The sequence below is a fragment of the Marmota marmota genome, unplaced genomic scaffold (genome assembly GCF_001458135.2).
Source record: "Marmota marmota marmota unplaced genomic scaffold, marMar, whole genome shotgun sequence".
In the NCBI taxonomy this organism is placed as follows: domain Eukaryota; kingdom Metazoa; phylum Chordata; class Mammalia; order Rodentia; family Sciuridae; genus Marmota; species Marmota marmota.
The window spans coordinates 788,001-812,649 of record NW_025999913.1 but is presented as its reverse complement, the minus strand read 5'-3'; the positions used below and the strand labels follow the sequence as shown (position 1 = coordinate 812,649).

At 41.6% G+C, this 24,649-nt stretch overlaps 1 protein-coding gene across 1 annotated transcript in view; it reads right to left on the bottom strand.

Annotated features, from left to right (window-relative positions):
* Positions 1 to 9,099, bottom strand: part of Fam50b (family with sequence similarity 50 member B) — a 10,100-nt gene extending 1,001 nt beyond the window's left edge. The window contains exons 1-2 of the mRNA XM_015493970.2: positions 8,862 to 9,099; positions 1 to 276 (exon numbers count right to left, since the gene is read on the bottom strand). The exon at positions 1 to 276 is cut by the window's left edge and continues 1,001 nt beyond it. Coding sequence (XP_015349456.1) covers positions 1 to 195 — 195 coding nt within the window. The 5' untranslated portion in view covers positions 196 to 276; positions 8,862 to 9,099. The remainder of the gene's footprint in view (positions 277 to 8,861) is intronic.
* Between the last annotated feature and the right edge of the window lie 15,550 nt (positions 9,100 to 24,649).

The window sequence follows — 24,649 nt, the reverse complement described above, 5'->3', positions numbered from 1 at the left end:
CACCGTGCTGGACTTGAGCTCCGCCTCTACGGCATCGTAGTGAGCCGAGAACTTTTTGTCCACCTTCGACTTCATGATGGTCTCTTCAGCGATGCGCTGCTTCAGCACCTCCATCTGTTCCTTCTGCTTCTCCCGCTTCTTGATCAGGTGCATGGCCCTGCCAGCCTCCCGCATGGTGCCCTTGTATTGCGCCATGCCTGGTGCTCAGCACAGCTCAGGCTATTTCAGTCCAGTTCCTTTCTCACACCTTGGAGTTTCTGCGCTAATTCATGAATTCTGCAGCAATGAAGAAAAAATACATGAATTTGAAAGAAACCCACATAGCATCTTTATTCATGGCCTAAACCAGCACCTTATAAAAGAACTTTCTACCATGTGCTGACCCGGAATGGTAACCAATCAAGTGAGACCACTGAACGCTGGAAATGCAGCTAAGCTAGAGTCATCAAGATACTGCCTTTTCTCTTTTATTTCTGTTAATTTAAATAGAAGGAGCTACTTGTGACTACTGGGCAGTGCAGGGCTACATTCTGGGAACTGCAGGTGGAGAGGGATGGTCTACAGAGCAAACCCTTTGTGCATTGATATTGGTTCAGGTGCCCAGTCAAGCACAGAAAAGAAAGAACCAGAGCATCAAGAGAGCCTCAGCCACAGGGGGAAAAAGAGTTTGAGAGGAAAATGTTTCCCCTGGTGGGGAAGGCTAGCCTGAAGGAAAAGCACCTGTCTCCTCAGTTGGATTGCTCTCCTTCGGGGAGGACATCTGGGTGCCAGCAAGGGGAGACGAGTCAAGTGGAAGCACCTTCCAGAATGCACTTTTGTTTGTTTGTTTGGTGCCAGGGATTTGAACTCAGGGGCACTTGACCACTGAGCCACATCCCCAGCCTTTTTTTTTTTTTTTGTATTTTATTTAGAGGCAGGGTCTCAATGAGTTGTTTAGTGTTTAGTGTGTCTTTCTTTTTTGCTGAGGCTGGCTTTGAACTCAAGATCCTCCTGCCTCAGCCTGTTGAGCCTCTGGGATTACAGGTGTGTGCCTCTGCACCCTGCCAGAATGCACTTCTGTAGAGGGTGGTGTCCCTGCCTCTTCCCGAGGAATCATTTCTCTAGTGGCTGTTTTTTGAGTCCACTCAAGTATGCATAAGCCATTGGACCCAGCCTCACTTGCTGTGGGAAGTAAGACACCAGAGGAATCATATACAGTAAAGGAGGGCTAAGTACAAAATTATCTTTTTGGTTCAGCCAAAGCAAATTGAGGCCTCTGTCTGATGTTACTGGAGCCAACCATCTTTCACCAGGACCAGTCTTTTCTTCTTCATCCTCTTCGCAGCTCCATCATCTGATGGATTCCTATGAATAGTGGGCATCCTTCCAACCAATTTTTCCCCACCCCTCCTGTTAGAGTCTGTAAACAAGTCAAAATAACACCTGGCATTTTGCCAGGGGAATGTTAAGAGTTAGTAAACAAGTCTGGATGGTGCCTGGCAAAATGCCAGAGGGAGTGGTTTGTGAAGTAACACCAGCGAGCCATTAAGTGTGGAGATTTCTTATTGGTTGACTGCTGTATCTAGTTTATGCTAATTAGATAAGCTGTGTGGAATGTATAAATACTGCTCCTGTCCTGTAATAAACGGCTCCTACTCCTGCTGTATCAACGTACACAAGTTATTCGTCACCCCCCCCCCACCCCACCCCCGTTATTTTGCTGCAGCCAGCTGGACTGCGGCACCCTCCCACACTCTTAAACCCTTCCACTGTGCCTTCTGGAATACAGTGCCTTAGCAAACTCCTGTTACCTTCCCTTTACTTTCTGGTTCTATCTGGAGCCCAAATGTTCCCTGAGGATACTTCTTGTCCCTATGGCTCCCTAAAATTGAGGTTCTTTTTCTCTGATATTCCACATCTCAAAATCTAATGTGGGTATACAAGACCTTAAACTACACTGCAGAGCAATAGTAACAGAAAAAGCATGGTATTGGCACCAAAACAGACTTGTAGACCAATGGTACAGAATAGAGGACACAGAGACAAACCCACATAATTACAATTATCGTATATTAGACAAAGGCACCAAAAACATACATTGGAGAAAAGATAGCCTCTTTAACAAATGGTGCTGGAAAAACTGGAAATCCACATTCAACAAAATGAAATTAAACCCCTGTCTCTCATCATTAACAAAACTCAACTCAAAGTGGATCAAGGATCTAGGAATTAAACCAGTGACGTTGCACCTAGAAGAAAAAGTAAGCCCAAATCTCCATCATGTCAGATTAGGCCCCAACTTCCTTAATAAAACTCCTGTAGTGCAAGAATTAACATCAAGAATCAATAAATGGGATGGATTCAAACTAAAAAGCTTCTTCTCAACAACAAAAAACAAATAACCAAATCAATAAATGGGCCAAGGAACTGAACAGGCACTTCTCAGAGGATGATATACAATCAATCAACAAATACATGAAAAAAATTTTCAACATCTTTAGCAATTAGAGAAATGCAAATCAAAACTCCTCTTAAAATTTCTTCTCACTCCAGTCAGAATGGAAGCTATTAAGAATACAAACAACAAGGGCTGGGGACGTGGCTCAAGCGGTAACGCGCTCGCCTGGCATGTGCACAGCGCTGGGTTCAATCCTCAGTACCACATAAAAATAAAATAAAGACATTGTGTCCACCGAAAACTGAAAAACAAATATTAAAAAAATTCTCTCTCTTCTCTCTCTAAAAAAAAGAAGAATACAAACAATAATAAGCATTGGTGAGGATGTGGGGAAAAAGACACACTCATACATTGCTGGTGGGACTGCAAATTGGTGCAACCACTCTGGAAGCAGTATGGAGATTCCTCAGAAAACTTGAAATGGAACCAGCTATCCCACTCCTTGGTTGATACCCAAAGGACTTAAAATCAGCATACTACAGTAATGCAACCATGTCAATGTGCATAGCAGCTCAATTCACAATAGCTAGACTATGGAACCAACCTAGGTGTCCCTCAATAGATCAATGGACAAAGAAAATGTGGTATATATACTCAATAATATATTACTCACCTTTAAAGAAGAGTGAAATTATGGCATTTGCCAGTAAATGGTTGGAGTTGGAGAATATAATGCTATGTGAAGTTAGCCAATTCCCCAAAACCAAATGCTGAATGTTTTCTCTTATATAAGGAAGTTGATTCATGATGGGGTTGGGGGGAGCATTGGAGGATTAGATGAACACTAGATAGGGCAGACGGGTGGGAGGGAAAGGAAGGGGGTATGAGGATAGGAAAGATAGTGGAATGAGATGGACATTATTATCCTAAGTACATGTATGAAGACACGATGGTGTGACTCTACTTTGTGTAAACCAGAGATATGAAAAATTTTGCTCTATATGTGTAGTACGAATTGTAAAGCATCCTGCTGTCATATATAACAAATTAGAATAAAAAATAAAAATAAAAAGATTAATGTGGAGCTAGAGGTGTTGTTTCAAAAGCATTTCTTTTCTTTACTATTCTCAGCTCCTCTGAAGCTCATGTCACCTGCTAGTGATTCCACTCACTGTCTTGTTGCTACCATCTCTAGAATTCCCTGTCCTCCCTGAATCCTGAGGATTATTAGCACTTGGCTCGATCACCTTCCTCTTCCATCCTATATCCACTGCTGTCCTGGGTGTCACCAGCACCTTGACCTCTTCCAAGAACCTCTTACGATCACTCACTCACTCCTCTCCCCACGTGGTCACACCCCAGCTCTTACCACTACCATATGGGCCTTACCTTGGAATTCTGAAATCTCCCATCTTCTTTCCCTTCCATTTCTGCACTCTAGTGCTCCAGATCACGGCTGTCTTCTGACAGCCCAAGAGCTCCTGATCCAAAGGCTTGTCCTTCTCCATTATCATCACACCCTCATGTGTTCCTCCCTCCCTCTGCACCGAAGATGGAATCTGTTCCTAACACCTCATGCCCCTTCCCTACCATCCTTCTCACCTGAAAAATCCTAATGCTGGCTCAACCCAGCCCCTGTCTTTTCAGCAACTGAATCTGGGTAACTGACTGTTACTGGAGAAAACAGTACAAAAACAGTAGGAGGTTGGTCTCACTTTAAATTCATGACCTTGTACTACCAAGGGAGACCCTTTTTTGTGCTGGGGATGGAACCCAGGGCTTTGCATGTGCTAGGCAAGTGCTCTACACCTGCAGCTCAGAGGACTCTGCTGTTCTACTCTGCACGACAATGATTTTGTACTTCCTCCCACGTTTCCTCTTATCTTTCCTCCCACTTGGGCTGGGAAACATTTGGCAGAACACTACACAGATATTCTTCAATAATGGAATCCTAGCCTCCTCTCAATGTCATAACATTGAGACTGCGTTCAGTTTGTTAGATCTCTTCTACACAGCAATATCCCCAAATATGTTTTCTGTGTAAAAGGAATTCTAAACTCAAGTGACTCTGAGAAACTCTGAGTTACTATGAGCCTTTAATATGTTTGTTTTCAATGTAGCTCTCCAAGGGATCCTTGCAGGGGGTTACAGCATTTCATGTTTCTATGTAAAAAGTTCGGGATTTTTTAAAAAATGTTTCTACCCCTTTAGGATATCTAACATTTGCCAAAACCAGTGCTTTGTGTGACCTAGAGATTGGAACAACAATGTTTGCCAACCTTCCAGCCAATCTTCTTCCAGCAATGATACCCATGGGCACTACCTTGGCAAGAACGTCTTTATTGTATGAAGATAAAACATAGCACCTACATACCAAGAGGAAACCATAGGGACCACCCACCAAATTGTCCAAATTAGAAACCTAGGCATTTTTACTCTGGTACACACATAATCAATTACAGAAAAGTCTTATTAGATTTTTATCTCTTTGCCTATCACTTGCCTTAATCCAGGAAATTGGCACTTTTTTCCCCACCTAAAGCCTTCTCACTATTGGCCCAAAAGTACTATATTCTCATTCTTGCCTGTCTTCTGTATGCTGTCTATTGCGATCCTCACAAAAGTCCACCTGATAATGTCACTCTCCTACTTGAAAATCTCCTCCAGCTTTCCCTTGGGAGGATTGAATCAAGATCCCTTTGTCCTATAAGGCCTCTAGGAAGTGAAGCCACTCACCCATTCCCAGCATTCCATGCCAGGCAAAAGTGCTTTGAATGACACTCTTTCTGGATAGAAGACGGCTTTTCATAACTGCTACCTGTGCAGAGATTCAAAGTGCTGTTCATCCCTGTGCCAACCTTCAGGCTCAGCTCAATGTCACATCCCTTTCTTCTACCCCCACCACCAATCACAGACACATAAAGTTTCCAATACTCTCTTAATTACCTTTGTTTCAATTGACACAAGTCAGATTACCTGGCCACCTCTTTTTCTATTTCCAGCCACTCACTTTCATCCAATCAATTATAGTAGGCTGTGCCCATTAGACTTGTCCTTTCTCCAGTGTAATCAGAACTTGAATGTCAGTGTAGTTCCTAAATCTCTTCATTCTTCCTCTTAATACCTAGCATTCACCCCCTTAATTAAATTATAGCCTTCAAGCATTGTAGCCGGTACTGGAATTAAAAGGTTTACATGCCTGTAATCCCAGCAGCTTGGGAGGCTGAGATAGGAGGATCATGAGTTCAAAGCCAGCCTCAGCAAAAGCAAGGTGCTAGCAACTCAGTGAGACCCTGTCTCTAAATAAAATACAAAATAGGGCTGGGGATGTGGCTCAGTGGTAGAGTGACCCTGAGTTCCATCCCTGGAAATCCTTCTCCCCCAAAAGAAAAAAAGGTTTAGCTTGGAACTCTTGGAAAAGCTTAACAAGGAAAAAAAAAATAACAAAACGAAACAGAACGAAGCAAATTTATCCCAAGACTCTGACATCCTGATCTGTAGACTTCTCCCCAAGTTCCAAGATGGTAAGCGGTTCTGTGGCTGGATTCTCATTGAAATGTTTTCCAACAAACTAAAAGCTACTGCTTTAAACTGTTTTAGGTATAATCAACAATAGCCAGGATGATAAAAGAGGGGGAGGGAATAGCAATCTGCTCCAATGAGCAGAAAGTACTGAGCAGAAAGTACACAAATTTTAATTTAGAGAAAACGTGAACCCCTTCAGCCTTAGTCATAAGGTAAAACAACGACTTGCAAACAGCATCATTTTAAATAATCCCACAAAACTAAAATCTTAAACTATTTTAACTGGAGAAAAAGGAATCTGTTTCTGATGCAAACAAAAACAGTAAAATTTTAAAAAGGAACATTTTTGCCATGGTCAGTTTTTTATTTTTAACTTTACTTATTTTTATGTGGTGCTGAAGATCGAACCTAAAGCCTTGCATATGCGAAGCGAATGCTGTGCCGCTAAGCCATAACCCCAGCCCCCATGGTCAGTTTTTAACTTGCCATCTACCAACTGAATTCTGTTTTAAAATGATTATCCTCCAAGTGGCAGATCCACAATACTGTCCCCTCCTGAGTCAGCCTTGAAATGAAGCAGCTGATAGTAGGCCAGGGCCTGGCCCTTCCCTATAAACCCAGATTGGGTTTAGGGTGAGTCTTGATTGCATCCTCGCTTAAGGACCCCTCCAACACCATCACTGAATTCTAGACTCACTGTCAAAGCAAAGCCACAGGACCTCAAGTCAACCAGATGCCAAAAAGAACTAGTATGTGACCTCTACAGAATTCTGACATTAGACCAGGAGTCCTCCAGGGGATATTTAAAGATGAATATAAAGCTGGAGGTGTTGCTTGGTATAAAGCCAATATCTCAGCATGCTACAGGGTAGGGGGAAGCGCTCTCACATGTTCAGAGACAGGGAAGTGCAAACTATACTAGCTGAGCTTAAATGAACAACCCGTGACTTCTAGATGCATTCTCTGGAGAAAAGGAAATCCAGACCAAGCAAGGGAGAAATTAAACTAAGAGAAGATGTCACAGATTTCAAAATAGATTCTGTACCATGAAGTCACTAAGTTTTGTGAGATCATTTTTTTCTTTAGTTTGTATCAAAGTAGTATATGCTTGACAAAAATAGTTTTTTTTTAGAGAGAGAGAGAGAGAATTTCTTTTTTTTTTTAATATTTATTTTTTAGTTTTTGGCGGACACAACATCTTTGTTTGTATGTGGTGCTGAGGACTGAACCCGGGCCGCACGCATGCCAGGCGAGCATGCCACCGCTTGAGCCATATCCCGCAGCCCGACAAAAATAGTTTTAAGAGAATGCAAAATATTTTTATACCCTTGGCTTAAAATGAAAAGCAATAGTAAAGGGATTATTTTAACAAACAAACAAAGGCAAGCAATTCTGGTTTATTGCGCTCCTCCCTAGAGGCACCCACTTTCAGTCCTTTTGGATGTTTCTTCTTGTATTTACCTTATTTTAAAATAAGCATTATATTGCTATTTTTGTGATGAAGCAATTTTAGATTTTACTTATTGACTTCTTATTACAGTGGATGAAACTTTACTTTTTCCCTAGGAGAGATCGAAATGTCTAGCAAACTATGTGAAGAAGAGGGTATTTATTATGGAGGTTTGTCAATATCTAAGCCAGATAAGAAAAATGCAAAAGATTAAATTATACTCCAGACCTAATTATGAATATAGTGACAGAAAAACTATCATGCTAAGACAACACTGCTTCATCTACAAGTAAATCATTCATTAATTAGCAGAGCTCTTATCTTCTTTTGGCCATTGTGATCATCACTAAGAATAAATAAACAAATAATAAATTTGGTTCTTATATATTTATTCACTCATACATCCTCATCTATTTTCATAATTATTTCTTCATGTCCATAATCTTTTATCTGCAAAAATGCCTTACAGTTTGTCATGTTTTGGAATTCAGTATTCCAGGCTGGATGGTTTCTGGCAGGTTTGGAGGAATACCTTACTGTCAATCAAACCTTTATTTCTAGAGGGACCTATTTATTCTTTATACATCTAAAATTTTCTTTCATGATCTTGTTTTAAAAACATAAATAAAATAATAGCAAGGATGGGATGCAACTTAGAGGTAGAGCACTTGCCTAGCATGCCCGAGGCCCCGAGTTCAGTTACCACCACCACCACCTTCACCACCGTACACACACAGAATAATAATAGCAAACTGAATTCAGAAAGAGAGAGGAGAGCTCACCCCTAAAATCTTTACATATAATTTACCATGAGCATCTCAATGCTTGCAGATAAATTTTTTAAAAAAGCAAAATATACCTAAAGGAAACTTCCTTGATAAAAGGTGTTTTTGAGAAGCCAATGTCAAATACCATATTCAACAACATACTTTTATGTTCTTTATGATTTTCTGAAAAAATTATGGGGAGTTTTGTTCTTAAACGACTATACATGCTCCTCCACTTACTGTGGGGCTATTTCCTGATAAACCCATTGCAAATTGAAAATATCCTCTGAAGAAAAGGCATTAATACTCCTAACCTATGGAGCGGCGGCGGCTCCCCTCGCCATCCTGTGGCCCCTGAGCACCTGCAGCTCGCGGCCCGCCTAGGTCACCAGAGAGGAGCCGGCTTCACATCACTCTCCCAGGACAAGCTCCAGGGTGTGGTTTCTACCGAGGGCCGAGGGCTTTCCCACCACGTAAGGTGAGAACCTCGGTAAGTGGAGCCGTTCTAAGCCGGGGCCAGCTCGGCCTGGGCGGAGGGCAGGGAAGCCCTGGCCCTCCCTCAAAGGTGGGGCGTCTCTGGTTTTGAAATTTCCAGTTTTTGAACACAGTTTTTTAAAAGTGTCACCAGAGAAATGAAGGACCATGACAGGAAGCAAGGAGCTTCTGCTGGCACAGAAAATGTCTGAGGAGAGTGTGGCCAGGGCCAGCCGAGCTAGGCCGCCTCCACTACTCCTCCAGATACCTGAGAGAAGAACGTCGGTATGGTGGCTCTGAGCTTCGGAGGCTTCGTCCACAACTGACTGACCCGCGGTTCGGGAACGTGCGCGAGGAGTCCAGCTCACGCTGTCCCACAATCCCCCTGGAGGCCACGCCTCCAATGAACTAAGACCTCCTACCAGGCCCCACCTCTTAAAGGTACCACCACCTCCCCATCATGCCTTGGGCTGGCTACCAAGCCTTTAACACTTGGGGGACTTTCAGATCCCAACCCTAGCATCTGCCTAGAAAAGGAAAAGTTCTAAACCAGTTAGGAGTGACTCCCCTCCCGGGTTCCACTGGTCACTTAAGGAGGAAGGGGAAGTGTTACTTTATGTAGAAACAGAAAGCATTGCAATATGACTGTGCCAGTTGTTCCCAGGACCCATTTTCTGTTTATAAAGGTGCAGTGCAGGTGCGTTTTCTGTCTGCATTTCAGAGTGAGGCCTGGTTCACCTGACGTTTGTGTGGGTGATTTAAAAATGTGCTTTTAAGGCAACTCTGGCACTTTGCCAATCTCCTTTTGTTCTGGATATTTTCATCAGTTAAGATTATTGGTATCTAAACACCACCATGTTCTTCTTGCTTTGCTAAACTGTGAGAGCAGGTGGTTCAGATCCTGGAAAAGGGACAACAGGAGTACAGATGGATTGCTTCAAAGCTTGCATTTTCTTCTACTTTGAGTGGTCCTATGTGAGGAACTTCATCAGAGGAGTGGCTGCTGCTCTGTGGGACCTTGACTGTGGCTCATGGGTGGCCAAGAACACACTATGTGCAGCCCATGCTGAGTAGCGGCAGAACATCATGTTACTCTTCCCAGTTGACAAGAGATCCAGGAGCCTCCACTGGGTCCTGTGAGCTGGTTTTCTGATGCCTGAAAGTGGGGCATCGGCCTGCCGAGATCCACAATACACAGCCCAGCCCTTAGGTGGCGCTCGCTCCTTTATGCTTTGGGGTGGGGGCAGGCACACAGCTAGAACTGTTGATATCCTGGACTCTATGGCTGTGTCACAGTCCAGTATGCCTAGAGATGAACTGGGTTTGCGTCAGGAAACCCTGCTTCTGAGGTCATTTTCCAGAATGGCCACTGTAGAATTCATGGATGACGAGACAGGTAGAAGGAAACTACTGAGATACCAACTTCTTGGCACTTGAATGGGGAATGATTGCCCGATAAATCCAGGAAATCGAATTCTGAGATAAGAGGGTGCTTTAGAAAATATCTGAACCTGGAATTGCCCTTGAATGAGATTGTAAAAGACAAAGAAGCCTGCTGTGGTGGGGCACACCTGTAAATCCATTGTCTTAGGAGGCTGTGGCAAGAGGATTGCGAGTTTGAGGCTAGTCTCAGCAACTTAGCAAGGCCCTGAACAATTCAAAAAAAGGACTAGAAGATGTGGCTCAGTAGTGACTCAACCTCTAATATTAAAAAAAAAATTTTTTTTAAAGCACAAAGAATTCTTGGGGACCCTGAAAATGAAGCAAATCGGGAAAGTGCTGGCTATTCTCATAATAAACCAAAAAAATCTCACTTAGAGTGTGAACATGCTCATTGGATTTTTCATAGTGTCCGACGACTTTATAACAATCAACAGAGACTGAATGTGCTATTACACAATGTGAACTTGTTCTCCTAAGTTTCGGTCACTGTAGAGAACTCCCTCATATTGCTACTAGGGAAAAACTTAAACCCTCTAGATTTTCTTGCTCTTAGTTGACTTAAAAATCATTAATTTTGGAGGTCACACAGTGGGGCAATACATTACTGATGCCCCACTGGTTTGCTGTAGATAACACCTCTGGCATGTGAATTATGTTGGCAACAGTGGTCTGGGTTACTCTCCTTTCACTAAAGGCCACTGACCCTACACGTGGGCCTTCTCTATCTTAACCTTTTGTCAGATTCTACCCAGCTCTGTGTGTAGACCTGTGGAACATAAACTATAAAGCAGGGTTAACTTGACCTGGACTTGCTTAGCCTCTCTCCTCCCCATTCAAGGCTAAAGACATCTTCCAGCCACCAGGATGGGAAACACCAGACTGTGAAAGGAGTGAAAAGAGGTGGCACCCAAGTTCCTGGGAGATCTCTGCCTATTGGCAGAAAAGACATGGATGTCCCTCTGCTCTATCAGCCTGTCCCTCTCTTTCATTATCCCTCTCCTCCATGGGACTGAGAAACTGATTTGGAAGCAAAGCTCCCTCTTCTCCATTCTTTGGCTGCTGAATCAATCTGTCCTTTCTCCCCAGCACTCGTGTCTCATATGTTGGATTTTTTTGTGGGATGAATCTGCAACCTGGATGGGGTAATACCAACCATAGTGCCCCAAATGTCCACCTGTATTACCTGCCCAGGGAACGACCACCCTGGAGCACCCTGGGGCTTTGGAGAAAATTCAGTCACATTCCAATCTTCCTGGAAAATCAGACCAGTTAATAATATTCCCAGAGCTATCATGACCCTCCAGGAATGTGCCAGACTGAGGGCGGGGTTGATGTCCTTTGTGATTTTACTGGCCTATCATTGTTAGGATTTTTTTTTTCTTTAAATAGCCTGCAAATATGGTGGTACTCTGGTGACAGGAGAGTTGTGTGATGTAGAAAGAGAACAAGTAATGCCGAGACTCCCAGCTGGTCAGAGAGACTTCCCACCTCCTCCATTTTTAACCCTTGCAGACTTTAATTTTCTGTCAGGGGCATCATTGTGGTAATAAATCAAATCTCAGAAGAAACTTCCTGGTATGTATTCTCAACACCCATCACTTTAATATGGGGGCCAGAAAAATTAAAAGGCATGAGCTAGGTGCTTAAAGTTTATCTTTATAGGTTTTTCCCAGAAGACTTTTTTTTCGATTAATTTTTAAATGTTTATATAGTGCAATTCACTCTTTTTGGTGTGTAGTGATGTAAGTTTTGACAAATGTCTGGATCCCCATAATTTTTGACAAAGTATAAATCATGCTCATTTTCCAGCTCATTTTCAGAGGTGCTGGTTGAGGCACCTGTGTTAGAAAATCTCTGTTACTCTTCCCAGTTGACAAGAGATCCAGGAACACCACTGGGTCCTGTGAGCTGGTTTTCTGATGCCTGAAAGTCACCATCTGCCTGCTGAGATCCACAATACACAGCCCAGCCCTTAGGTGGCATTCTATTTCTCTATGCTTTGGGGTGGGGCAGGCACACAGCTAGAACTGATGATATCCTGGACTCTATGCCCCTGATATACTGTGACCCGCAAGCCCTGACCATAATACCACATTTTGTGTTGTGGTTTTTTGGGAAGAAACGTGGGGCTCATAACTTCCTGCTTCTCTAGTGCTGTCTCAGTGTCTTGGTTGATGGCTTAAACTTCTGGGAGGGAAGTAGTATGCTTTCCTAATGACTGTTGCCTTCCTATGGAAATATGTGTGCAGTCTTGCTGAAGTCTTATAATAAAATATGCTTTGCAACATCTTTAAAAGTTTTTAAAATTCAAATGTAGTGAAATTGACTCCTTTTTGGGTATGTAGTTATGTGAGTTTTAGCACACATAAAATCATGTACAGTAGTTCTCCTTTATACATGCTGTTCATGATTTCAATAATATGCAGTCAACCACATTCTAGAAAATATTAAATGGAAAATTCTAGAAATAAACAAATTATAAGTTTTAAATCTCATGCTGTTATGAGTAGTGTGTTAAAATCTCTTGCTGTCTGCTCCATTCCACCCTGGATGTGAGTTTTTCATTAGTCCAGTGTATCCATGCTGTATACATTATCCTGCTCATTAATTATTCAGTAGTCACCTACTATGGTGGTATCACAGTGCTTTTGTTCAACTAATTCTTATTTCAATTAATAATGGCCTCAAAGCACAAGAGTAGTGATGCTAGCGATTTTATTATAGTATGTTACTATAATTTTTCCATTTTATTATTAGTGTTGTTCATCTCTAATTGTGCGCAATTTATAAATTAAGCTTTATCACAGGTATGTATACATAGTATATTTGTGGAGTTTGGTACTATCCACAGTTTTAGGCATCCACTGGGGGCCTTGGAATGTATCTCCTGTGGCTAGCAGGGATGACTATCATCATCATCACAATCAGGAAGAGGATAGTTAAATCACCCCAGAAAACTTCTTGCACTATCCATTTGTACTCACACGGCCCCCAGCACATTTTCCCCTGACAACCACTGATCTGCTTTCTATGCCTTGTATTTTTGCCTTTTCCAGAATGTCACATAATAGAGTCATACAACTTGTAAGCTGTTGAGTCAGGGTTATTTCACTAAGCATAATGCCTTTGAGCATTATGTTGTTGCACGTACTAGTGGTTCAATCCTTTTCATCATGAGTAGTATTCCATTGCATGGAAGCACCACAGTTTTTCCATTAACACACTGAAAGACATTTGGCTTGTTTCCAGTTTTTGTTGTGTTAATGGATAACAACATGTGTTTTCATTTTCATTTCCCAACCTATGAACAGGACGGCTACATTATATAGTAAGTCTTCATAAAATCTTCCAAAATTATTTTCTACAGATGGAATCATTTTCACATTCTTAACAATATGTAGGAGTTCCACTTACTCTGCATTCTCATTAGCACTTGGCATTGTGTGTTTTTACTCATTTTTAAAATTTTAGCTATTCTGTTTAATAGATGTATAGCAGTATTCTTTTGTGGTTTCAACTTATATTTCATCAAGTGGCAAATAATTTTGAATATTTTCTCATGTGCTTACTTGCCATTATACATCTTCAGTGAAGTGTTTTGTTTAAATCTTTTGCTCATTTTTAATTGGGTGTTTGTTTTATCACTCTTTTTTTTGAGGGGAGGGGTACCGAGGATTGAACTCAGGGGCACTCTGCCACTGAGCCACACCCCCAGCCCTATTTTGTATATATTTTTTTAAGAGACAGGGTCTCACCGAGTTGTTTAGCACCTTGCTTTTGCTGAGGGTGGCTTTGAACTCGCGATCCTCCTGCCTCAGCCTCCCGAGCAGCTGGGATTGCAGACATGCACCACTATGCCTGGCTTGTTTTATTACTCTTGAGCTTTGAGATTTTGTATTCTGAGTACAAGTCCCTCATCAGACATGGGATGTACAATAAATTCTACCAGTATCTAGCTTCTCTTTAATTTTATAGACCAAAAAGTTTTAATTTTGATGAATTCCAATTTACCAGCTGTTCATTTATGATCATACTTTTGGTGTTCATGCGTAAACAAAGGTCTCAAAAATGCTCCCTTGTGAGTCCTTCTTTAAAGTTTTATGGTTTCTCATTTTCCATTTGGATTTGTGATCCATTCTGATTCAATTTTCATTGTCTAACTTCCTTCAACATTGTTGGTTTAAACTGTCACCCCGGTTTCTAAAAACACCAGCTGAAACCTGCTCTCTATCATGTGAGTCTATGTTGGACAGAGAGGAATTTTACCCATCAGGATATTAAGGTGATATCAGAGACCACAGAAAACAATGGGAAACACTAGCCAGGTGCGTCCCTCTGTCCTTGATGCCAGCGCACAGTCTGCTGCATGCCGAGACACACAGCCATCTGCTCTCAATGGTGCTACTGCTCAGGCCACCAAGGGCAGCCTGTTTGGGGGCTTCCCCAGATGCTTCAGAGAGGCACAGTGGCTGTTCTGACACCAGGAAAGCCCATGCTTAGTCACACTATTCATAAGAAGTTGATCTGAGAATCCATTAATCTATCCATAGCCATGCCATGTTGCTTGGTAACCAACATTCACAAGCTGGGTTTTGCTGTCAGCAGGATTATCTACCATGGTCCCAGGGGTTAGATTTGGGTCTTGGAGGGCAGGTAATGATGCCTCTCATCCTTTATGGCATAACTTACTGTGAGTGATGTCAAGGATGCTGAGAATCCAGTGGCAGATGAGATGTAAGAGGTGGGAGCTTCTTAGATTCCTTAACTGTCCGAGGTTGTGCGGGAGACCAGCACCCACTGCCACCACAGTCACAGGGTTCACATCCAAGAGTGGATGGCAACTGAATGTTGCCAGAGGGTCTTCAATAGGCTGAGTGTTCTGCAGTGATGTAATAATTCTCTGTCCGAGGGTTACCAAGACCAAGGGACAGGGATCTCCTGGGCAGGACTGGGCTGATTGGCCAAGGACATAGAACTTGACATTTCCACTAGTTTGCATGGCCCCTTTCCACCACTGTGTGGTTTGACATTTTCTGTTCTAGGACTTAGCACACTACATTGTTATGGTTTGGAGGTGAGGTGCCCCTGAACCATTGTTATGGTTCACATGAGACAATGAAAGAAAGTTTGGAGGAGAAATGATTGCGTTGTAGCCTTGGCCTAATCAGTGAGTTAATGATTAACTGAAGTGGTGGGGTGTGGCTGGAGGAGGCGGGCATGGGGGGTGGCTTTGGGTCTATATTTTTATCTGGAGAGTGGAGTCTCTCTCTGCTTCTTGATCACCATGATGTGAGCTGCTTCCCTCGGCCATGCACTCCGCCATGATGTCCAGCCTCACCTGAGCCCTGAGGAATGGAGCCGCCCCTCAGGGGACTAAGACCTCTGGAACCGTGAGCCCTCAATAAACTCCTCCTCCACTACTGTTGTTCCGGTCAGATCCTTGAATCACAGCAGTGAAAAAGCTGACTAAAGCATATATGTTTGATAAACGTCTGATGAATGAATGAATGTACTCTGAGTATGTGACACTGAGATGCTACTGATAGTGACAACATGAGGTATGACAGTAAAAATAGCCAACCTTCACGTGGCACAGTTTCAGTTTTCGTTCTCTTTTTAGTGAAGGGATCAAAGCTCACTCTATAAATCCTGAGGCTCTGGAATCCTGCACCTAGGAATGTGGCCATGAAAGAGGTGACGTGGCAGAGTGGAAGTCACACTGAGTGAGGCCGAGAGGCCCCCCCAGCAAGACAGGGTTCTCACAGAGTTGCTAATGCAAATCTGTTATGGACTTAAGTCATGCAACGGTCTAACTTTTTGTCACCTAGACAATTAGAAATGGGGACTTTCTGATCCTGTGGAGTTGTACGGGGCTGGGATTTAACCAAGAGTGTGTTCTTGGATCTCCTCTAGGTTGATCACAAGACGGGATCAAGGGGGCCTCGTGCTGATGTGTCTGTGTGGTGCCTCTGGTGACTGGTTGTCCAGAGTCTAAACTCCAGTTTCTGGGGGTGGGGAGATGTCAACTCCACAAAGGTGTCAGCTCATAGGGTCACATCAGACCAGGTTCACAGCAGGGGTGACGAGCTGGCCACCCAGTCCCAAGGCTGGTGGCGAGGGTGGGGAGGGCTGGAAACCGGCCCAGGAGCCCCTTACTGGGCAGCGGAGGGGAAGGAGGAGCCAGAGGCTGTGGAAGCAGCAGTGCCCACGGCTCATGCCCTTCAAGGAGCCAGTTCTTTTTTTTTTTTTTTTTATTGGTTGTTCAAAACATTACAAAGCTCTTGACATATCATATTTCATACATTAGATTCAAGTGGGTTATGAACTCCCAATTTTACCCCAAATACAGATTGCAGAATCACATCGGTTACACATCCACATTTTTACATAATGCCCTATTAGTAACTGTTGTATTCTGCTACCTTTCCTATCCTCTACTATCCCCCCTCCCTCCCCTCCCGTCTTCTCTCTCTACCCCATCCACTGTGATTCCTTTCTCTCCTTGTTTATTTTCCCATTCCCCTCACAACCTCTTATATGTAATTTTGTATAACAATGAGGGTCTCCCTCCATTACCATGCAATTTCCCTTTTCTCTCCCTTTCCATCCCACCTCATGTATCTGTTTTAATCTTTTCCTCCTGCTCTTCCTCCCTGCTCTGTTCTTACCAGTTCTGAACACCTCTGGCCAGAGCTTATGCTAGAAAAACGCACAGAACAAGCAAAATCCCTTCTGTTCCCTGTGGAGTCTCCCCATTCCCAGCTTCCAGGGCGGGGAAGCTATTTTCTTCTCTCATTCTTCCCTGGAAAGCGTTTCCTCTTCCTTCCTTCCTTCCTTCCTTCCCACAGGTGACAGCACTGTCACCTGCCAGGGGCTTCCTTGGCACCCGGAAGCCTGGGACAAGGGGACTGCTTTCTACCACCAAGGGGGCTACAGATTACCCAGCCTGGGTTTCCCTCTGATTTATGGATCATTTAATTATTGATTATAAAGTAAAATATTTTTATATGAAATGAATTCTGTAAAAAATGATATAAATGGTCTCTATGATCTTATATCTGAGAAACTGCCATGGTTACTAGTTGATACTTACTTCCAGAATTTAAATGGACATGTTAATATGTATTTTTAATAAAAATGAGATTATTCTATACATCATTTGATAACCTCAAACAATATACCATACTTTTCCTCATGGTGAGACTTAAGGGTCCATTGGATCTATTTTGATGGCCTCAACATATTTCCAGATAAGAATATATCATAAGTATTTTACCAACTTTCTATTGTTGACAACTATTTTCTTTTCCTTTTTTTTTTTAAACTCTAAAATGATCATTCTTACACATACACTTCTGTGAGATAATTCTTATGGTGCCTGGCACTTAATACATATAAGTTATGATTATGAGTAAACTCACTCACTCATCTTTCCTTCCTTCCTTTCTTTTTTACTTTCTTTGCTGGGGATCAATCCAGGCCCTCACTCATGCTAAGTATGTGCTTTCTCACCAAGCTGACCCCCAACCCCATATTAATAATGTTTTTTTTTTAACCCTTAACTTTGAATTTAAGTTTAGCAATTTTATATCTCCTTTGAATTTCATGATTAAATAATTTACCTATTTTTCTATTGAGATTTGTCCTTTTCTTATTGACTTGTAAGAACTCTTTCTATATGGAGAATACCAACCCTTGATCTGTCACATAACTATTTCTCCCAGTTTGCTTTTTCTCCATACCAACCCGCTCCTCGCCTCTCTTTCTCTCTCTTTCTTTCATACTGGGGATTAAACACAGGGGTGCTCTACTGGTGAACTACATCACCAGACCTTCTTTGATTTCTTTTTTTAATTTTGAGACAGGATGTTGCTGAGTTGCAATCTTCCTGCCTCAGCCTTCAGAGTAGCTGGTGTTAAAGGCCTGTGCCACTGCTCCCAGCCTGTTATTTACATTTTTATTTTGTTTATGCTATGAAGTTGGGCTTTTTTTTTTTTGCCACATAGGAGTTTTTTTATTTTTATTTTTATGTAGTCCAATTTGATAGTCATACACACACACATCGCAAGTCTTATATATATATTGCAAATATATATATATATATATATATATATATATAGCAATGTGTGTGTGTGTATATATATATATACATATTTCTTTGTACATATATAGTTATTCTGGTTAGGACATATTTATAAACATACTGTAAGGCAGAGATCTAATTTTTTTTTCTAAATAAGGTACTAAATTAAAATAAAAGCTTAAGCTGGGTGTGGTGTCTCACACCTATAATCCCAGAAGCTTGGGAGGCTGGGGAAGGAGCATCATAGGTTCAATCCAGCCTCTTAGCAAAGCTATAAGCAACCTAATGAGATCCTGTCTCAAAATAAAAAAATAAGAAGGGCTGGGGATATAGCTCAGTGGTTAAATATCCCTGGGTTCAATCCCTGGTACCAAAAAATAAAAATTAAAAAAAAAAAAAGCTTAAGAATTTTTCTCAACCTGTTCCAGGGACCACGAGTATTCTTGAAAACTAGTAGAAATAAAAATTACAAAAATCAATGTTTTATAGTCATCTGCAAGTTACAAAGCTTGTTTGCAAACCCTATCAGTTGAGAGTCTGTTCTATATTAGGGAAGAAAAAGTCTGACTTAAACGGGCTCCAACAAAATATTTAAAGACTCACTTATCTGAAAAGATTAGTGGTCAGATGGGGGCTGCATGTGTGGCTTAATTCAGAAGTTCAACATCTCACCTTACCTCATTTCTTCTTTTTCTTTCTTTCTTTTTTTTTTTTTTTTTTTGTGCTAGAGATTGAACCCAGGGGTGCTTAACCACTGAACAATCCCCCCCAGCTCCTTTTGATTTTTTATTTTGAGACAGAGTCTCACTAAGTTGCTGAAGACCTTGCTAAGTTGCTGAGGCTGGCTTTGAACCTGTGATCCTTCCGTCTTAGCCTCTCAAACCTCTGGGATTGCAAGCGTGTGCCACCAGGGCCAACTTTTGCTTCTTCTTTAGTGTAATACTCCTTAGCACACCAAGGAATCCCAGCAGCGTCTGGAGACTGTGTGCTGTCTCGTTTGATTGGTTTCTCTGAAGGGTGAGGGAGTTCATTCCCAGATCTCCCAAACAATTCCTCTGATTTTTCCAATCATTGTGGCCATGGAAATGGTAAATAGACTTTTTAGATGAAGTCACTCGGGGCCTATCCTGGAGCAGGGTGGTGAAACCTGGGATGTGCCGGGGAAAGGCAGACATCCATCCTAACAAAAATTAGGGTCACATAATCAAAAGAAAGGAATCTGGTGATCAAATTATCAAGTCCTCACCAGACTCATGCTCCGGTTAGACAGTTCTAAGAACCCTGTGAAGGTAGCTAGCCCCTAACTTCTCGTTTTCACAGACGGAGATAGGAAGGGTTTGAAGACGTGCATGATTTTCCCTTGGTCACACTGAGCTCAGGTCTAGATCTTGTGACTGCACTCTATGCTCTTTCCAGTATTTTTTAATTAAAAGGTCAAAAGGAGATTTTAGCAATTGAATATAAAAGTGAGTCATGAGGATTCAATGCTCTTAACCAAGGCAGAACATTATGTAAGTTTCCATCATGGTGGATTCAAGATAGAAAGTGGGATTCTCCCAAAGCAGAGCATGGGGCCAAGGCTTATGTGTGGATGGTTTATTTGGGAATGTGGTCAAAGAAGGGAGGACCAAGGAAATGAGGTAGGAGGCTGGGGAGGAAAGCCTAAGTAGCCACATCTATCAGTAACTGCTGGTGTTCGTCAGCTTTCCATTACTGTAACAAACACCAAGAATAATCAATCAGCTTACAAAGAGGGAAGGTTTATTTTGACTTTGGAGGACTTTCCACATCCAAATTACAGCAACTGCTTGATCCCACAGGATCTTTTGAAAGTTCTCTGAAGTGAATCTCAAAACCATGGAAAGGGGAAAAAATTGATCTCTCAACCTCAGTGGTCGATGGTTGCTCTACAGTGTGTTAACAACCCCTACATGAGAGAGCACCCTGTGAGTTGCTTCAGACATCCCATACACTGAATTAGGGAAGCCAGGAATGGGGAGTGAGAAAAGGCTGTTTCAAGGTGTTTCAGCTTGAAGCTGGTTGGTTAGAATTGCTCACTGAATCAGCTGCAGAAATGAGATGGGGACAGAGCATTTTAAGAAGGTCACGAGAAGTCTTCGTGACATATTACCCATTATAAACTAACATATTACTTATAACATATTACCTGTTATAAGCTAACAATACCAAACTTGGGTTAAGGGAGTGAAGTACAGATTCTTATTTTTCTCACATTTGGTTTTTCATGTCTGGATTATTACCATCACCTCCTTAAAAAAAAAAATAGCCTTCCTAGTTTTTTCTCATTTAACTTCTCTAGTAGTCTCCTTAAAATACAATACATTTTTAAAATCACTTTACTGAAGGGTTCCTTACTGCCCTGCTTGCAGGATAAGATACCAGATTCCTTTGCTTAGCATTCACATCCTTGACAACGGGTTTTACCATAGTTAAAGATCTGTTATTTCCTAAAACCACGTCAGTTGGACTCAAGCCAGTCCAATTTCCTTACCTTTGGATGTGTGGATCGGCATTATTCCTTCTTGGTGCTTTTGCTAATATCATGCCTCCTAATGGATGGGGATAATATGCAAAATGTTTACCAACTGCTCTGGCAGGTACTGACCAATCAGCACGCAGGCTGAGCCCATCAGACTGAAGTCAATGTAACTGCCAACTGGGGTTGACCAGGTGCCAGCCCTGCCCCCAGCCTCTGCTCTCTTTCTACTTACCCCCTTTAGTTTTCCTGGGCTGCTGTTGTGCATGGAGGGTCTTTCCTTCTTGAGATTAATTACTACTTTACTATGTGTGCAGAGTTGCAGGAAAGATAAGACAATGTGACAGCCTGACACACCCGCACCTTTTGACAGCATATTTTTTTATTGCTAGTCCATCTGGGAGCACTTTTGTCATGTTTTCCACAGAGATAAAAAATTCATTCAGTCTTTCCTATAATTTCAATATAATTTCGGTCTTTTGGTTGATCAAAATAACTTTTTTTTCCTTCGACAAAATTTTAAGAAAAATCAATTAAACACAAGACACAAACAACCAATATCAGAAATTAGAGGTGTTTTCAACAGAATCGCAGACATTAAAAGGAATATGAAAGAATACTATCAACAATTAAGCTCCAACTCTTTTAAACTTAAATGTAGATGAATTTCTTTTCTTTTTGGCAAAAAAGAGAGGGAATTAATTTTATTTTATTGTATGCTTATTTTTAATTCTAAAAATCTTTTTTGCTATAATTTATTATTATTTTTAAATGAATTTCCTTTTTTAAAGTTGATTTATTTTATTTTAATTAGGTATATATGACAGCAGAATGCATTTTGATTCACTGTACAAAACTACAGCACAACTTTCCATTTCAGCGGTTGTACGTGATGTGGCGTCACATCATACGTGCAATCATACATGTTCAAAATAACTTCTCATTATTGATATTTTGGAAAAAAATTTAACTTCAGAAATTCATGACTGACAATGTTATAAGTGTTAGAATTTTATTCCTAAATAAGTCAATGAAGAAGAAGGGGGAAAGCATTTATTCAAGAGCTAACATCCCCCAAAGTGTTATAAAATGATTAGTTCCTCATTTTATTTCTTAGATTGTGTCAAATATGCAGGAAACCCACAGAATCCTACTAAGAAATGGAGTAGTTTCTTTCATGTCTGAGCTATAAAATTTCAGGGGACTTAAAGTTTCCTTGAAACGCTCTTTAAGTGGCCATCAGATATATTCCAGGAAGTCAATCCAGCACCAGAATGGTTAGCAATATTTTAACCTGTTTGATGATTTTAAACATGACCTCCAAAAATTTTGATCCTTTCCCCACTGAGAGGTGGGTCTCCATTTCCTCACCTTGAATCTGTACGTATGTGTGAGTTGGATCTGAACAGACTTGTAATCCATAGAATGCAGAAAAGGGGAAGCAGCTACTTCTTCGTTCCCTGAGATACTCACATCTGGAGTCTTGACATCCCTGTGAGAAGCCCAGCTTCTCTGCAGCTGCCCTCCTTTGAGGAAGTAGGGTATGGGTACTGCACGCACAGTCTCAGCTGTGATTTCCCCTGATGGCCAGGTCCACCCCAAGCATGACCTCCATTTGATCCCAGCTCGCGATGGTTAATTTTAGGTGTCAGCTTGACTGGATTAAGAAAGACCTAAGAAACCCAGTGAAGCATTATTTTCAGTGTGTCTGTGAGGGTGTTTCCAGAGGAGATTAGAATGTGAGCCTGAGTGGACCAAGTGAGGAAGATCTGCCCTCAAGGTGGGTGGGTGCCATCCGATTGGTGAGGGGGCTGGAGAGAATAAATACGGAAGGGGAAATGGTCTCTCCCCTGAGAGCTGGAACACATTCATCTCCTACACTGGGACATCAGAATTCCAGGGTTGTGGGCTTTTGGGACTTCCAGGGACTCCTGCTTTCAGCCTCAAACTGAGAGTGATAACCATCAGCTTCCATGTTTCTGGGGCTTTAGGAATTGGGCTGAGTCTTGCTTCCAGTATCCTAGGGTCTCCAGCCTGCAGATGACCTATCGTGGGCCTTCTCAGCTTCCATATCTTGGGAGCCAATCCTCCAACTAACTCCACTGTCTACACACATCTACAGCCACATTCTATTGGTTCTATCTCCCTGGAAACCCCTGGCTGATACAAAACCTGTCTGTAGAGTCACTCCCAGCTCAGAGTCTTCCCAACTGAGGCCCTGGACATTACTGAGAAGACATAAGCTGTGCCTCATCCAAATTTCTGACCTTCGGAATCCATGAGTGTAATAAAATAGTTGTATCATGCCAGTGCATTTTGGAGCCATAGTTACCCAGTAGCAGTGATCAAAACGATTATGGATAAAAGTAACTATGACCCAGGTGCACCCCTGATATTTGTTGAACCCTGGGCTCAAATACAGTTAAATGGTCTATACACCATATTTGTAAACAGAGAAAGGGTTGTAAGTTGATGTTGCTTGTAAATGATGCTATTAAACTGTTAAATAAACATGTTCTCTCTTCTTTCCTTAAAAATAGCTAGGCATGGTGGTACACACCTTTAATCCCAGCTAGTCAAGAGGGTGAGGAAGGAGGATTACAAATTTGAGGTCAGCTTTGGCAACTAGCAAGACTCTGTCTCACAATAAAAAATAAAAAGTGGGGGTTGAGGTTGTGGCTCAGAGGTAGAGCACTTGCCTATCATGTGTGAGGCACTGGGTTGGATCCTCAGCACCACGTAAAGTAAAATAAAGACATTGTGTTCACTTATAATTAAAAAATAAATATTAAAAAAATAAAAATAAATTAAAAAGGGCCAAGGAAATCCATATGCAGTAGAATGAAATTTAACCCCTGTCTCTCACCCTGCACAAAACTCAACTCAAATTGGACCAAAGACCTAGGAATTAAACCAGAAACTCCAAAACTGCTAGAAGAAAATGTAGGCCGAACACTCCAACATGTCAGCACAGGAACTGAATTTCTTATCAAGGCTCCTAAAGCACAAGAAATGATATTAAAAAAATAAGTGGGATGCCATCAAATTAAAAACGTCTCACAGCAAAGGAAATAATTAAAAGCATGAAGACAGAGCCTGCAGAACGGGAGAAAATCTTTGCTACCTGCTCCTTAGATAGGGCATTAATATTCAGGATATATAAAGAACTCATAAAACTTAACCCCAAGAAAAGAAAAAAAACAAACAAAACAAAAACCAAATAACCCAATCAATACATGGGCAAAAGAACTAAACAGACACGTCTCAAAAGAAGAAATACAGTCAACAAATATACGAAAAAATGTTCAGCATGTCTAGCAATTAGGGAAATGCAAATTAAAACTACATTGAGATTTCATCTCACTCTAGTCAGAATGGCAATTATCAAGAATACAAATAATAAATGTTGGCAAGAATGTGGGAGAAAAAGTACACTCATACATTGTTAGTGGGATGGTAAATTAGTGCAACCACTCTGGAAAGCAGTATGAGATTCCTTAAAAACTAGGAATGGAAACACTGCATGACCCAGATATCCCACTCCTTGGCATGTATCCAAAAATTTGGGACACAGCCATGTCAAGGTTATAGCAGCACAATTCACGATAGCCATGCTATGAAACCAGTCTAGGTGCCCTTCAACAAATAAATGGATGAAGAAAATGTGGTATAGATACACAGTGGACTATTACTCAGCCATAAGGAAGAATGACTTCATGGCATTTGTCAGTAAATGGATGGAATTGGAGAGTATCCTGCTAAGTGAAATAAGCCAGTTCCAAAAACTAAAGGTCAAATGTTTTATCTGATATGCAGAAGCTAATCCAACATAAGAGGGGGGAGAAAAAAATGGAAAAAAGTTCAATGTAGTACACAGAATGAAGGAAATGAAGGAGGGGTGGGATTGGGAAATATGGTGGAATGGATCTGACTTAACTTTCCTATGTACCTATATGAATATACCACAGTGAATCTCACCATCATGTACGTCCACAAGACACTAACTTAAAAAGAAATACCTGTAAGTAAATAG